The 15447-nt window shown below is 50.7% G+C and overlaps 1 protein-coding gene across 1 annotated transcript in view; it reads right to left on the minus strand.

The window, feature by feature from the left end:
- Positions 1-15447, minus strand: part of PPP1R16B (protein phosphatase 1 regulatory subunit 16B) — a 53509-nt gene that overhangs the window by 21548 nt on the left and 16514 nt on the right. The window contains exon 2 of the mRNA XM_088538733.1: positions 14393-14793. Coding sequence (XP_088394859.1) covers positions 14393-14639 — 247 coding nt within the window. The 5' untranslated portion in view covers positions 14640-14793. The remainder of the gene's footprint in view (positions 1-14392; positions 14794-15447) is intronic.

Raw genomic sequence — 15447 nt, forward strand, 5'->3', positions numbered from 1 at the left:
TTTCCCTCAGCTATTCTTAGCTGGTCTCACAGTAACTCAAGCCTCGTTTTCCTAAGCTTATGGACAGAGATCAAACGGACAAGCCAGCACACTCCCAACCCCCTGCTGTGCCTGGAAAACCAGCGTGGGCCACGGGCACAGGCAGGATCTGCAAGCAGAAGTGACCAGCACAAGTCCCAACAACGCACACCTGCAATAACTTCATAGCAGCACAGCTAAAGATTTTGTGGTCTGCAAAACCAGGTGATTTGAATGCCAGGGATCCCAGATCTGCATCTGGAGCTACTTCCCTCTCTCTTTTCTGTGCCCTAATATATCAGCCTCACAGAGGCAACAGAACTCGCAAAAATCAGATTTCCTGAAGACAGTTGCAATACAGGAAACCGATGTTTTCTGCAGCAAAGCAGCCTAGCAGAGGATCAACAAAACATGATGGATAATTAGCGTTTTCCTTTGGCCAGCGAGCAGCAATTGTCCGCCCAAAATCCAGCACATTTGCCAACTTGAAACTAACCTATTCATAAACGAAACAAAACATCTGGCAAAAATTCCCAGGGAAAAAATATTCACTGAGATTTACAAAATTGTACATCAAAGTGCCGCCTACTCCAGCGCCAGACAACACCACAGCAATTAAAGCAGAGCTGAGATGGCCTTGTGGCAAGAGCCATCAAATGGAGAAAACATATGAGAATAAGCCTAAATCATTTGGCGTTTCTCCTTGTGGAGAAGGAGGTCAAAAGAGAGCAACTATATGGATTAGGATCGAGAGTGATCCAGACTCATCTGGCGCCAAACGCCCAGCTATAAAATGACATTTACGGTTACTTCCCTTACCAGGGTCGCACAAAGCCAGTACCAATGGATCTGGCTCAGATGTACAAGTTAAGAGCAGACCCTTTTTAATAAGGGTAGCTTCCCTCTCCTCAGCTTATTTTCCCATTAAACAGCTGTCCGGAAAATAGGCCATAAAAGAAGGCATGAACATTTCAATGAAAATAGACTAAGGGGTGCTCAGCGCCCATCAGCGCCGTCCTTCCCCCCTCCTGGGCAGCTCACATCCCGAATGCCGAGCGCGGCAGGGATGGCACGGCTCTCACTCCAAGGCCTCACGCTGGTGCTACCGCTGTCCCCACCACCCCTTCCCCAAGGCTCTCCCAAACTGGTGCTCGACGCAGCCAGAGCCCCATCCTGGGGCGCTTCCCTCAGCAGGGCTCAAACGTGGGCGCAAAGGCCCCAGAGGGACAACATGCAGCCTCGCCGGCCTGGCACGGGTGTCCAGCTGGGCCCACCTGGCAGCGATTACCTCCTCCAGCAAATCCTCTCAGCAGGCACGATGAGCTCCCTGCAGCCGCCAGCACCGCTTACATGGGGCTAATTTTAGCCCCAGGCGGCTGCTCGGTAGCTCTGATGGATTCCCGGGCTCCCGCTCCCCAGGTGAGGTGGTAACAACCACCCCAAAACCCCGTGCCACCCGCGGTGGTGGCCCTGGTGATTAACACACGGCCATCTGGTGCCAGTCGCCCTCGCTGCGGCCGCGTCCCCGCGCGCCACTGCTGAGGCCGCTGGTTTCCAGTTCAACAAGACCGCAGAAAATTCAGGCTTCCTACCAAAGCTAAAGGAGCCCATCCTGAGCGAGGGCCCTCTCATTTTAGCAGGGGTGAGCACACGCAGCTGAGGTCTTGCAGGCTGCCCCAAGTCCCACCAAGCTGTCCCGAGTCCCCCCCACAAGCTGGGGGGCCATGGCCTCTCAGGGCTTCCCCTCAGGGAGCTCTTCCCCCACCAAAGCTAACGAGGGGCAGCAGCAACGAGCAGCACTCGGCCAGGCGGAGTTTTAAATACACGAGAGCAGCTTAACGGGAAAGTAAACACGATCCCTTGTTTCTTCCTGTTGAGAGGCTGGAAGAGCCATGGCCACTTCCTGGGGAAAGGGAAGGAGGAGCCCGCCGCACCGACCTCGCTTGGAGAAGCGCACCAGAAGCCCCCACGTAGCTGCTGTTGACTGCACTCATAGGGGAAGCTGGTCCAGTAAGACCAGAGCGGCAACTGGAAGCTTTGGAAACCAAGGGACTCATAATGCCAGGATGGAGCAAAGGCAGATGGCCACCCTTCCTCCTCCTCTTCTACACTGCGCTGCTCCCAGGACACATCCTTCCACCTCTAGTGGCAATTCAAGCTGTCAATCTCACTCCACAGTAGGAAATTAGTCAACAAATATCATCCGTCAGCTAGAAAACACATCTTTGAATGTAAGTGAAACAAGAAATATTTCCTGTTCTCTTGTTCTCCTTAGAATAACTGAAGGGATCAACAGTGCAAATATTTTCAGTTATTAAACACAGGGAAAATCTCAGACCACTGAGTGACATGATGCAGCGATGATCCAAATATTGATTTCATGCCGCAGACTCAACCCGGACCGCTACTCAAATGACAGTTTCCTGGCTCTGAAGAGTGATAGAAAATCATCGCAGATGAGAACAATTTGGGTCACTGTGCACAGCAGCAGCCTGTTCCTTGTTGAAGGATAAATCTACTACCCAAATGCGAAGGGAATCCCTTTTAGTTGCCCTTTAACTTATGAGGTTGTGAAATCATTCTAACAAAAATAAGATGGACTGCAAGTATATCTCCGTAATCCACTATCACCTACCAACCTAGGTGCATTGCATTTTTGGCACAGCATACACCACAGAGGCTGCAACATGACTAGTTTCAGCCTGCACTTGAGCTTCACATTCAGGACTTGCACTGGTAATTTGATGCCATCAAATTCAGGAGGATAAAAATAAAAAAAAATAAAAAAAAATACTGTGATCACTGTTTGACAGTTAGGAGATTTGTCCACATCTAAAGATCTGCTGGGACTTTCCTTTTTCAGTGGAGTTCTGTCACTTCCTAAGGAGGGTTATTTCAGGGTTATTTCAGGGTTATTCCCTGACAAAAAAAAAAAAAAATTAATTAAGAGTCCCATTTAGTTCCCAGGGAGTCCTGCTCTGGACTGACAGCTTGCTAATTAAAGAAAAACTGACAGGACTGGAAATTAAAAATAAATAAATAAACCAGGTCTGAAAAGTTCTTAAGTCACAGAAGGAGTCCGAGCTTCTAAGTAGGTTAAAACGTTCTCTTCAAGGGGGCTGCACGTGCTGTCTAACTTAGGACTGCTAAGTTAGGAACCTGGCGCTGCAGAGTCAACAGCCTCTCCAAGGGGCTGATCCAGGCACCCCAGTCTGGATCGTGCCCCATGACAATACACAAGACTCAGATCTAACTTTGGTATCCAAGACAGACATAGAAAGCACTCGATCCATGTTCTTGAGTGAAATGGTTGTCCTTTACTACAGGCTCAATTCTTCTCTCCTCCCTCCAAGAGCATGAGGGCTGCCACGGTTTTCCAGATGATTTATCCCTTTATCATTTTGCCTTTATTAAACTAGACATTTTGGACATAAAAGGTGCTTCAGATGAGGATAACTTGACTTACTTTGCATACATCAAGCTACCTTGTTTCATTCTACACACAAGCCTTGCATTTCTACCAGGACCGAGCTTATACCAACAGTTGGTCTCCAACTTTGTCCATTTTGAATGAGATCAGAATGGAAAGAATCTGAAGGAACCAGAATCCCTCCACCCACTCAAAATGTGCACCTTTCCTGACAGAGGTAGGTGTAACACACCAGCAGTGCGCAGCTAACTGATGCTGCAATATTGTTATAAAATGTATGTTAAGCACAAGAGACAGAAGAGCTGGTTTCCGATACGAGCAGCATTTAAAGCCAGTCCACTTCAAGCCATTGAAGGGATCTGGCGGCCAAATTCAGCAATAAGCAGTTGCAAATTGCACAGACCTCAGTGGAAATTGCATCTGCTTGCTAGGAACCGCACATGGGCTCTCGTTCCCAAATTAAAGGGAGGACTGGGTGCTTGATTGCATCTTGGCACTTGATTACAAAGGCATCAGCAGACAGTATTAAACAGAATTTGCTTCCTGGCCTATTTAGCATCCTTTGGGTGATGGGTTAGATGGTAAGCAACACTTAGTGCATTTTTAACAGTTATGCCAATATTTGGGGGAGGGGGGCATGTTTGTTTGTTTGCTTAAGACATTTGCAACCAGTGATAAGGTTTCCCAAAGACCTGGCCAGGCTCCAGAGGAAAGAGCGAGCAGCGAAAGTGTATGTAAAAGCAGCTCCGCACTAGGTTAGAAGGCACTGCCTGAACCGGCTGCCATAGCAACTGCTATTAAAGAAAGAATTAGAGCCTTCCTCGCGGAAGTAGGAAAACTCACAACCAACAGGCATTAAGGACAGGATGCAAAGCAAAATAAGGAGCATAAATACAAGCAAGCGGAAAAAATGCAAAGAAAGGAACCAGAACCAAGGCCGCTTAGGCAGGTATATGTGCTCTTAAGCTATGGAGTTGCCTATAAATACACTAAGATACCTAACTCCAACTTAATTAGCAAGCATTTTAGATACAGTTGATCCTGCCTTGAGGCAGGAGGTGGATTACATGACCTCTTGAGGCCCTTTCAACCTCTATTTTCCATGATTCTACGGGGAAGAAATCTATACCAGCTGAGCAGTGCTGGCCTGAATCCAGAAAGAGAGGAATTCAAATCTGTGAGGGAAAAAAAAAAAAAAAGGAAAAGGAAAAAAGAAAAGATTTAAACCACTTCCAAAGCTCTCCTTGACCAGAACAGGCAGCAAGCAGAGCCAGCAGCCATGCTAAGCCAGAGCCAAGTTTCTCCTGCGCAGGCTCCGCGCTGGAGCATGGAGCTTTGCAGCACACCAGGGTCCAGCACAGCTCCGCGCTGCCGCGGCGGCTCCACCACCAGAACGCAATGCCGCCCGCAGCAGTTCCCGAGGAGGAGCTGCACACGTGCTGCGCGGCACCGCGAGCTCCAGCCAGCGCAGTACGGACGTGCCCGGACCCGGGCGAGGTACCACAGCACGGCTCTGCAGCGAGGCCCGGCCCTCGGAGCTCATGGCCATGCCTAGACCCGGGCTAGGGACCACAGCACGGCTCCGCAGCGAGGCCTGGCCCTCGGAGCTCACGGCCATGCCTAGACCTGGGCTAGGTACCACAGCACGGCTCCGCAGCGAGGCCCGGCCCTCAGAGCTCACGGCCGTGCCTAGACCCGGGCTAGGGACCACAGCACGGCTCTGCAGCGAGGCCCGGCCCTCAGAGCTCACGGCCATGCCTAGACCTGGGCTAGGTACCACAGCACGGCTCCGCAGCGAGGCCCGGCCCTCAGAGCTCATGGCCATGCCTAGACCTGGGCTAGGTACCACAGCACGGCTCCGCAGCGAGGCCCGGCCCTCGGAGCTCATGGCCATGCCTAGACCCGGGCTAGGGACCACAGCACGGCTCCGCAGCGAGGCCTGGCCCTCGGAGCTCACAGCCATGCCTAGACCCGGGCTAGGGACCACAGCACGGCTCCGCAGCGAGGCCTGGCCCTCGGAGCTCACGGCTGTGCCTAGACCCGGGCTAGGGACCACAGCACGGCTCCGCAGCGAGGCCCGGCCCTCGGAGCTCACAGCCATGCCTAGACCCGGGCTAGGGACCACAGCACGGCTCCGCAGCGAGGCCTGGCCCTTGGAGCTCATGGCCATGCCTAGACCCGGGCTAGGGACCACAGCACGGCTCTGCAACGAGGCCCGGCCCTTGGAGCTCACCGCCCGCACCGGGGCAGCTGAGGCTGCATCCAGGGCTGCTGCTGCTGCTCATTATGCAGGAGAGTGCGGAGGTCCCTGACGAGCTGTTACTCATGTTCTATTGTTTCTCTTTATTGGAGGGGGACAAAACATGCAGTTATCTGAGCTCAGGAAACATCACACACCTGGATGGCAGCCAGGCAGGCGAGAAACACATTGACTGCAAGAAAGGCCGTGTCACAGCCCCTGGAGCATGGCCGTGCTAGAGTATCAGCTTTCCACGGTGCCATCCTACCCAACGGACGGCCAAACACACACTGCTGTGTTTGGCTTGATCACCCTCAGTGGCCATCACTTCACTGCAGGGCCTCAGTGTGTGTCACCTATTCACCCCTGACCTGGGAAATCACAAGGGAAAACAGCCCAGGAAGTCACTGGCTGCCAGGTTCAGATCTGGAGTCCATTTGGCAGCCTGTAGGTAGCAGAAAAATAAGCACCAGCCGCAGGCTGTGTCAGCGTCATTAGAAGCAGACCAGCTAGGATAGAGGACTGGGAGGTTAAACATGAGGGATTTAGCACCTTGCTGCACGAGTGAACATCCCCCGAGCACCTAGCTGAACTAAGGTCCCATCACTAATCTGCCTTAGCCGACAAAACCAGGCGTCCCCAGCGAAGGCGGCGCTGGGGCCTGGCTCTCCCCGCCGCGACTTGGCTGAGTAGAGCTTGCAGAGCAGATGGTGACCTTACAAATCCTACCTGCCGCCCCTTCCAGGCAGGGCCGTAGGAGTTTCAGCCTTCACTCTGTAGTGTCTGGATTTCCTTCAGAAAGCGAATATTCCCTACCTCCAGGTGCAATAAGAGGCGACCACCAAAGATACCAATAACCCAGAGGAACTTCGGAGACGATCTCCTGCATCTCTTGGGTGTGCAGGGGCCACAGGCCAGCACCAGAGATGTTGCCTCTAGTGATGGCAACTCTTCATTGGCGCCGCTTTGAGCTGCATGTTGCTGGGACAGCTCTACTGGCAGTGGTTACACAGGGGCTGCGCTGGCCGGGCACCAGGGAACATCATATCATGGTCATGCCGATTTTCAACACAGCTCTGTGCAATCCTGCTTGCAGCAACACCCCTGATACGCAGGAACTGCAGCTAAGGCAGACTAAAAGCAATCCACTGCCAGAAAACACAACTTTTCAGCATGCTTTATAAATTAGACCTGTGTGTAGAAAGCCAAATTCCTATATGCAAGCGAGAAGAGAAGCTCCGAAACACATTGTAGCTAATATTTTGAAGCAGATTAAGTGATTTCAACTACTTTCAGTGAGAAGCAAAATCTGGGATTGGTAACAGCCATGGGACAATCCCCCTTTAAATTAAAACACCACGAATCCACAGACCTTCCTTATCAAGAGGCACAAGTCAGTTGAATCCTGTGTTAAGTAGTAGTGCAAAGCGTAGAACTTTGTACAAAACTGAAACCTATTTCCGTTACGTGATCTGTGTCCATGCACACACCAAGTTCCAAGGGAAAGACAGAGCCAGGGACCATGGATGGGCAGCAGGGCCTGAGGAAATTAAGCGTTTTTTAATTGGGATTAAAAATATCTAGCTAGGATCCCAATACTACTCTTTCTTCACAAGGACAGAGCACATTCAAGGGTATATTTTCAGTTCTTGTTTTAGTCAAGGAAAGCAAAGCACTGGGAGCAGAAGAAAGACTCCTTGTGCTAAGAGCCTTACTGTGAACTTTGCAACTCGAAAGATAATGAATTTTTGCTCTGTAATTACAGAAAGCGTCCATTTCTCAATTCACGTCCTCCAAGCACAGCACTCCTGCTCCGGGAACAAAGCAGCTGGCACCGGCAGAACAGACAACCAAGATTCTTTCAAGCTTTTCTGGAACAGGAAATAGAAATTATTTTCTCTATTGTTTAAAATTCTAGGAAGTAAAAATACATATATATATATGTATATATTTACTTGTTATGACAACAGAGCAAGTTGTATATTCAATATTGCCTGTGTTCCCAGATGCCATCTAGTTATTTGCCATATGTTAGCTACCCACATTGGTATCAGACACAGACTGCGTGGGGGGAAAAAATAAAAATAAAAAAAAGCCAAACTATATGTGGCCAAATATGTGAATCTGTTTCGGGGATGCATCTCAGCCACCATTAACAAAATTAACAAAATTCATCATTGCCAAGAGCTCCACTCGCAGGTTCTTGAAGAGAACAGATTTCATTCCCCCACCTATGGAGCATAAAACTCATGCTGGGCATTGAACAGAAACCTTTCTTTTATGACTTGAGTTATTCCCCAAATACACAGATATTCACTCAGGCTGCTGCGAACGAAATGGATTTGAGGGCCCTTCAAAGGCCACAAAATGCAGGAGGAAAACCTTCTCAGACAGATCACCACACTTGCTCACGGAGTTGGACAGCGCACAGGAACACCATGTAAAAAGCTTCAGGAGACTAATAACCCAGGTGGAGAATTAAGACACCTCATAAAAGGTTTTTAGTAACAAGGGAACACATCACATCAGCTTGGAAAGGTTACTGAAAGCAATTTATAGACACTAATTAGGGCCTCTTTTAAAGTGCCTTTGGAAAGGATGAGGTTGGATTTATTCTCCAACGGTGCAAAGAGCAGAGGCAGGGAAGGGAGCTGCCTGGGGACGGCTGTGCACCATGCTCACAGGGAGATTCAAGGGGGACATGAAGGGGACACAGGGGATGTATTTACGTGAATAAGCACTGCAACACTTGCACCCTCCCCAGGCAAATCTCCACATGGTTAAATCTTGTCTCAGCTTCCCCTGGATGGGATCAGGGAAAAGCAGTGGAAGGGTTGAAGGAATGAGCACAACCAAAGCTATCATCAGCCGTTCTACAAGCTGGAGCCGCTTTGCTGGATACCAGCTCCGATGGGATCGGTGCAAGCGCTCACCCGCAAGAGGTTTCAAACAAACATACGTGAGCTTTTGTTTGCCCGCTGGCTCACACAAGCCATTAGGGCTTGCATGCTTAAAAGTCTCCAGGAACACCGCCTTACATAACCTTCTGACTCTGATAAAGTTTTACTTACAGAATAAAACACCAGAAGGTGGAAACTGAAGAGGCAAGAGGACCATGTGGTGACGCTTGCTAGGAGCCTCGGCTAGGGAAGGCAGAGGCGGCCTCCGGGAACACCGTTCTCGTTTGAGAACTGGAGAAACCAGGGCACTTTCAGCACCGTAGAAGGTGAATTTATCCTTAGGGGGCTTTATTTCTCAGTTGGTTTACTGAAAGGAACTCAGCTTGCCCCGTAACTAACTCGAACATCTCCAATTCTTGTCATTCAAGTGGAAAAACTGCGCAAAGAGGCCAGGGGAGCGAAGCACAGCTCCAGGCAGCAAATGCCACACGTCTTTACAGGGAGCTGTTCTACCCACCTGGGGGACTTCTTTTTTCAATTCGCAGAATGTCAGCTTCTTGCCCAGCTCCATGGGGCTGCTTTTACAGGAGTTCAGCGATGTAGAAAGAGATGGATCCGACAGCCCTGCCGCCATGGCTCACCTTTCCCAGGCTGCGAGCGCAGGCCCCACTGCCCTCCGCACCCAGCGCACACAGGACTGCCCTGCGGTCCCAACCCTCAGCAGCCCCTTCCATTTCTTGGCAGTCAGCTAAGTAGCTTGCAAAGCATCACAGTTCCCCTGTGCAGTTGTTAAAACAGCCAGCCACGACACTGTTATTCGCTAGGAACACTTCAGAAGCTGCTGTTGGACAGACTATCCTCCCCTTCATAGCCCTGCTCTCATCTTTTCCTTACTAAGCCCACAACTGCACAGCTATTAACAGTTTTCTGTCTTGAACCACTGTGAAATTTGCCTGTTAAGAGGGAACAGCTTCAGCAAATCCACAGCGGAGTCAGATGTTGAGCACAGCTGGGACACGGTGACCAGCCACCTGAACACCCCGTGGGAACGCAGCTGGTTTTTGCAGAGGTTTCGGGTTGGAATAGCGCAGGCATCGAGGGGCATCCTGCCTCCTCTCACCTGCTGGATTTCTCCTTACCGGCTTCCTCATCCCACGCATGCAGCCACTCTCGTCACACAGTCGATGCATCTCATGACAAGGACAGAGCTGTCAATGTTCATTTTCCTCGTCTTTCCTCCTGCATCCCTCTTCTCGCGCTCCGGCCACCACACGTGCCTGAGGAGCTCATCCCCAGGTCTCCCTGCTGTCTGCCTCCTCCATCACACTCCACGCCATCGCTCCCCCACACCCAGGTCAGACCACAACCAGGGGGCGAACACGCTCCTGTGGCAGCAGCGAGCGCCAACACCCGCAGAGCTCGGCCTTTTCCCTAGGGCAAGCAGAGGCCATCCCGCCTGCCAAGCTCTGGCTGGCGAGCTGTCCTTCACCATGTAACGAAGCAGCTTCCTGAGGCAGAGGTCTGGGAGGGTGCTGCAGCCGAGGGCTCGCCGCCCGCGGGCCGAGCTGCCCACCAGCCGTCTCTCACAAGCGTCCCTGTCGGTTCACATCTGCCAGGAACGTGTTTGCAGCTCGCTCCCCTAGCCTGCTGCTGTCAGAAACCAGCCGAGCCAGCTTTTAATAGCAGTTGGTGTTTCCAAAGGCCGCCTTTTTTGACAGCTCAGTGGCAGAAGAGGCGAGTGAGGAGCAGGGGGCTTCTGAGGTGCCACTGCCCCAGCACATCCCTCTCTCACATCTTGCCCAGGAAGCCTGTGAGGTGTCCAGGCGCCCAGGGATTCGGGAGTAGATCTGGACTTCAAACTCTGCAAAGAAGTCCCCTTTCCCAAAACGTTCATGCCTTGTGTGAGCCCTCTCCCCTCATGATGTGGCATCTCCACACAGAACCTGAAGGGCCCTTTACTGACTAGTTCCCCTCCAAGTCGCCGTCACTAGAGACACTGACCACCTCACGCTGACCTGCATCCACTGCCTCACTGATGGCTTCAGAGCGTGGCTGCTCGCTGTGGCTCATGCCTTACACAGCAGGGCCGGGCCTGAAGACATCCCCATGGTGGCAGTGGCTGCCCAAATCCAGCAGCTCCACAAGGGCTTCTTTTCTCGCCTGCTCTGTCTTTCAGCCTCTCCAAATTTCCAAATAAATGCCTCTGAGCAGACATTTGATTTTGAGAGTGGAGCAAAACAAGTGCCACTATTTCAGTGACACCAGTGAAAGATACTGGGGGAAGGGAGGAACCCTTGTGCATCCTGAATGCTTCTCCAAAGGACAGTGTGGGATTTTGTGTTCAGTCAGCTCCATCCTATAGGGCTCTGCCCACCCCTTCCGTGGGGAGGCCAAGCCATAGAATCATAGAATCATAGAATGCTTAGGGTTGGAAGGGACCTCTAGAGATCATCTAGTCCAACCCCCCTGCATACGCAGGGTCACCTAGAGCACGTGGCACAGGACTGCATCCAAGCGGGTTTTGAAGATCTCCAGAGAAGGAGACTCCACAACCTCTCTGGGCAGCCTGTTCCAGTGCTCTGTCACCCTCCCATGGCACCCATGGCACAGCACATCTTCCTGCCAAAAGGCCAACTCAATAAACAGCTTCGCTTTGGCTTCCTTAATTCTATTCCACAGTGCCTGCCGTCATCCTCTTCATACCACTTGGGAAATGACAAGCTCAAAAAAAAAATCCCAAAAAAGCAGCAAAGAATAGAAATTAAACACCTGCTCAGAGGTAACTTGGAGATAACCAGCGCTAACTGCACGCACCCGCAGGTCTTCAACTTTCCGCACACCAACTTCTCAATTTTTTAATCATTTTTATTTCTCCGCCCTTCCCACTTCCCACGTGGAAACAAAAGATGACTCATCAGCTAAAATAAGCACCTGGGACTGCTAAAAGGCCACGCGTTTGCTTATTTTGGCCTAGGGCATTTGGCAAGTCATTTTACTGATCTGACATCTTGGTTTGCTTCTGATCCTCCTTCCCCTACCCCCAGCCAGACAGCACAGAGGGACAGAGCAGTGCCAGAACCTGGCCACACACTATTTTTAGGACTTAATTTAAGGGAACACAAACTCATGGAGTCTAAATATTTGCAGCATCTGAACAATTCAGCTATCCAGGGGAAGCAACTGTTGCACTGGGGATCCGATCCCCTCTCCAGTCCTCCCCCTGCTCTCACCACTAGCTGGGGACCGCACAGAGCGTGGCTGTTTTTCCACCAAGCAGTGGAGCGCCCTTATCACGTTTGGTTTAGCTGATACTGCATCAGGAAGAGGAACTGATAATGAAAACCTAAAACCTGCTACGTGGGCTCAGCCAGAGGCAACACGGTTACTGCACCAAGAGAGATCTGCAGCCACAGGCCTTCCGTACAAGAGCGGAAGAGGCAGGTTGGAGCTCCTCCAAGCTCCCCTCTCACCCCGACCCGCGCGGTGTCGATGCGGGCACGTGGTGCGAGGTTTGCTGAAGCTGCCACACTAATACCCTCACCCAACACACTTCAACTGCGCTTGCGGGGTGCACAACTGCCACCACGGTGCCGTGCTTGCAAACACCTATTTCACTGGCACGCCACCCTCAGTTAAAGAAGTGCTTCTCATGAGACAGACAGCAAGAAATCTTCCTGATTTCCAGACTGACCACCCTAAACAGATCCAAGGTCAGCAAGTGAAAAAAGCAGGACTGGGAAGCCCAGCCTCCAGCAGAAGAGCTGGCCCCATTGCATCCCCGTGCGTGGGCATCGAGCAGAAGCGCCCACACTGCACGCAGAGGCGTATGATGAAATATTCATCACCCGCCCCGGCTTTCTGATGTGTCACCTAAAGGTGGGCATGCTTTAAACCTTACCCCAAAGCTGCCTGCCCCAAGCCAGGTATCTGTCAGCACAGACACAGGCGACGCAAGTCAATCTGTCATCTCAGCCACTTCTAACAGATACAGTTTCACAGCATGACTCTAGCTGGCTTCACTGTTAGGGCTTTCCAAGAAGCCTAGAACAATTAAAGAGTGAGAAATGCAAGTTCAGTAGAGCAAAGAGCTGGGAGCAACTGTTAAAGCAAAGAAAATACAAATAAAGGCTCAGTCCCATCGGCATTATCACATTGGGCTCTCCCACAGCGAGGCCACCAATGCACATAAAAGCGCAGGCACAAAGCATGGATTGGCAAAACATTGCACAGCCGCGCGTAACGCATCACCTTGACAGGAACAGCCCACCGCAGGAGCACTCCATTTCCATACAGATGGAAAACAGGCCCTGATGGGAGCTGAGGACAAGTTATGGTGCATAAGAAGCTTTCTTAGAGACGGGCAACTCGGGGAGATTCCCTACAAGACAAGAGGTCTTCCCTCCCACCCAGCACTCTCTAAGCAGAGGCCAGGGAACCTCATTGGTTCTTTGTGCCATCCCAAGGGCTGGAGCTGATCACACTGAGCTTGCTGCCTGCCAGAACAGCAACCTCAAAGGCTGCTCCAGGTCTCCCCTAGAAAACGAGGGATGTAGTTATCTCTCTGAGAGCATTTGTCTTAGCAGATTTAACCCAGCCAGGAAACTCTCTTGACAGGGATGTTAAGGGTAGTAGTGCCTGTGACTGGGTTAGTGGTTACCTGGCAAGTTTGCTGTTAAAACCCAAAACATTTAAAAAGAGGGAAGGCATGTGAATTTTCATCACTTGTAGATAGCCTCAGGAATGGGAAAGCATATGGTCACTCAGTGCTTAGAGCAGCAGACTGGGAGAACAGGCAACTCAAGTTCTCTTCCCAGCTCTGCTGCAGATTTGCTTTACAGTCTTGGGGAAGGCAGCTCAGAGCTCACTGCCTCCTTCCAGGAGGCCCACAGACCTGAGCTGCTCAGCAGTGCTCAGAGACGACTGCTCATAAAAGAAACAGAGTTTTTCTCCCTGGATTTCATTCATAAAAATCACAAGGAGAATTCTAGTGGCTGTTGTAAGGACAAAACCCCAATTATCTCATTTGGAAGACTAACAAAGGCCAGTTTCAAGGGTCCTTTCTACAGGACTGAGAAGCCCTCCAGGTCTGCCAGAAGTGCCGCTGGGAGCCCTGGCACCAGAGCTCAATGCAGCTATTTCCAATCATTATCCAAGGCCCAGCTCCCCAGGGCCTGTTGGTTTTCCCCAGCGTTTTGCTGAGACTAATGAGGACTGACTTTTTGACTCTTTTACCATTCAGTTTCTTAAGCAAAAGCAAAGCATTTTGATTCACTTGGAAATGGTGCAATTAAACCATTTTCCAAACAATTTTGGGTTTTCTTTTCTATGTAGAACATTAAACAAAGCAATGATTTTCAGCATTTTCTATGGAAAAAAAAACTCATATATTCAAGCATCTCTAACTCCATCCTCTATGATGGGAAGCTGCAGGGATTTACTCTGATGTGTAAGGCTCTGTGACAGACTTTTAGAATACATTAAAATAATCACCCCCAGAAGGGGAAGAAATCATATCTTATGCAAGTGGAAAGTGTGAAAATGAAAAAAGAGGAAAAGTCTCCCTCTACCCAAACACTGGTCATAATCTCTGCCACTTGTGCACCCACTTTTGAGGTTAGTCTAGATAGTGCTGGTGTAAGGGCTTCAGCACCTCAGCCCCATGGCCGTGTTGGTGATGGCAGCCCTTTAGAGACCAACACCATGTTATGGGTGACATATGGTTGTCAGCAGAGATGCCTCTGTACCACTAAAGAGCTACACAGACATCATGAAGAGCCAAGCAACTGCCAGATGCAAGAACCCTACCTTCCTCCAAGTCATTTCTCAGAGAAGCTTCCAGCAGAGCAACACTGGCTTCAAAAGATACTTTCTTTCTGTTCACAGCACTTCTCTTCTTCTCATGCTTCCGCTTCTTGTGTTGCATCTCCTTCTCATACTGCGCCCACTTCTTCAGCTGCTGAGCCCTCCGTTTCTGGGCTGCCCGCAGCCTCTCCAAGGTGGGCACCTTATCCAGCAGCTGAAGCTCCGTCAGGAGATCCACGTGGGCATCCATCGCTTCAGCCGAGAAGGGAGTTGAAGGACACCCCAGCTAGAAATGATGTCCTGCAGGAGGCCCTCTGGTTTGCAGCTGCCTGGTGCTATACCAGCATCATGGGGCCGAGCTGTGAACAGTCCATGGCAGCGTCTGGAGAGAAGATGGTGGAGCCCTGCAATGACAATCAAAGTGTGAGGGACCAAGTCTTAGCCTCCCATGCAGAGAAGCAGTGAAGATCAGCCCACTGGAAAACTCAACAGGCAACACCTACCATCTCGAAAGAAAGATCATTTGATTGCACTTTAATTGCTTTGTTCTTCTCACTGGCCTTTGTAATTCCACCTCTCATCTGCTCCAAACACCCACTCCTTCATGTGAAACCTTCTTGATTAAGTCATAGCACACAGTTTATTCACAGCTACAGCTCAAGGTAGAGCTCTCATTTATGGACAGAGAAAACCCTTGTGAGCTATCAAACAGAGATCTGTATATCTGAGATCATTCCAGAGATGGCTTAGGAGAGATTCATGTGCTGAGACATATATCCTGCCCATCAGCTGGCCCCTTCCCACATAATATTGCCCCCTCCTCTTGCAGGGGTGCCCAACATCTACCCAGAGCTGCACTGCACTGGGAGTGCCCTCAACAAAGCGTTTCAGTCCAAGCAGCAAATCCCAAAGCAGAGGAGAACACAAGGTATGAGAAGATAAGGTATGAGAGTACCTGGCTCGCACTGTCCTGGTATGAGCCAGGAGGAAAGGAAAACCACGGGCAGTGAATCAGCCCAGTGCCACAGACACCAGGCAAGGCTGCTCCAGCTAAATAA

This window comes from Tinamus guttatus, unplaced genomic scaffold (genome assembly GCF_059628265.1).
Source record: "Tinamus guttatus ecotype Peru unplaced genomic scaffold, ASM5962826v1 Tinamus_guttatus_pri_ptg001150l, whole genome shotgun sequence".
Taxonomy (NCBI): domain Eukaryota; kingdom Metazoa; phylum Chordata; class Aves; order Tinamiformes; family Tinamidae; genus Tinamus; species Tinamus guttatus.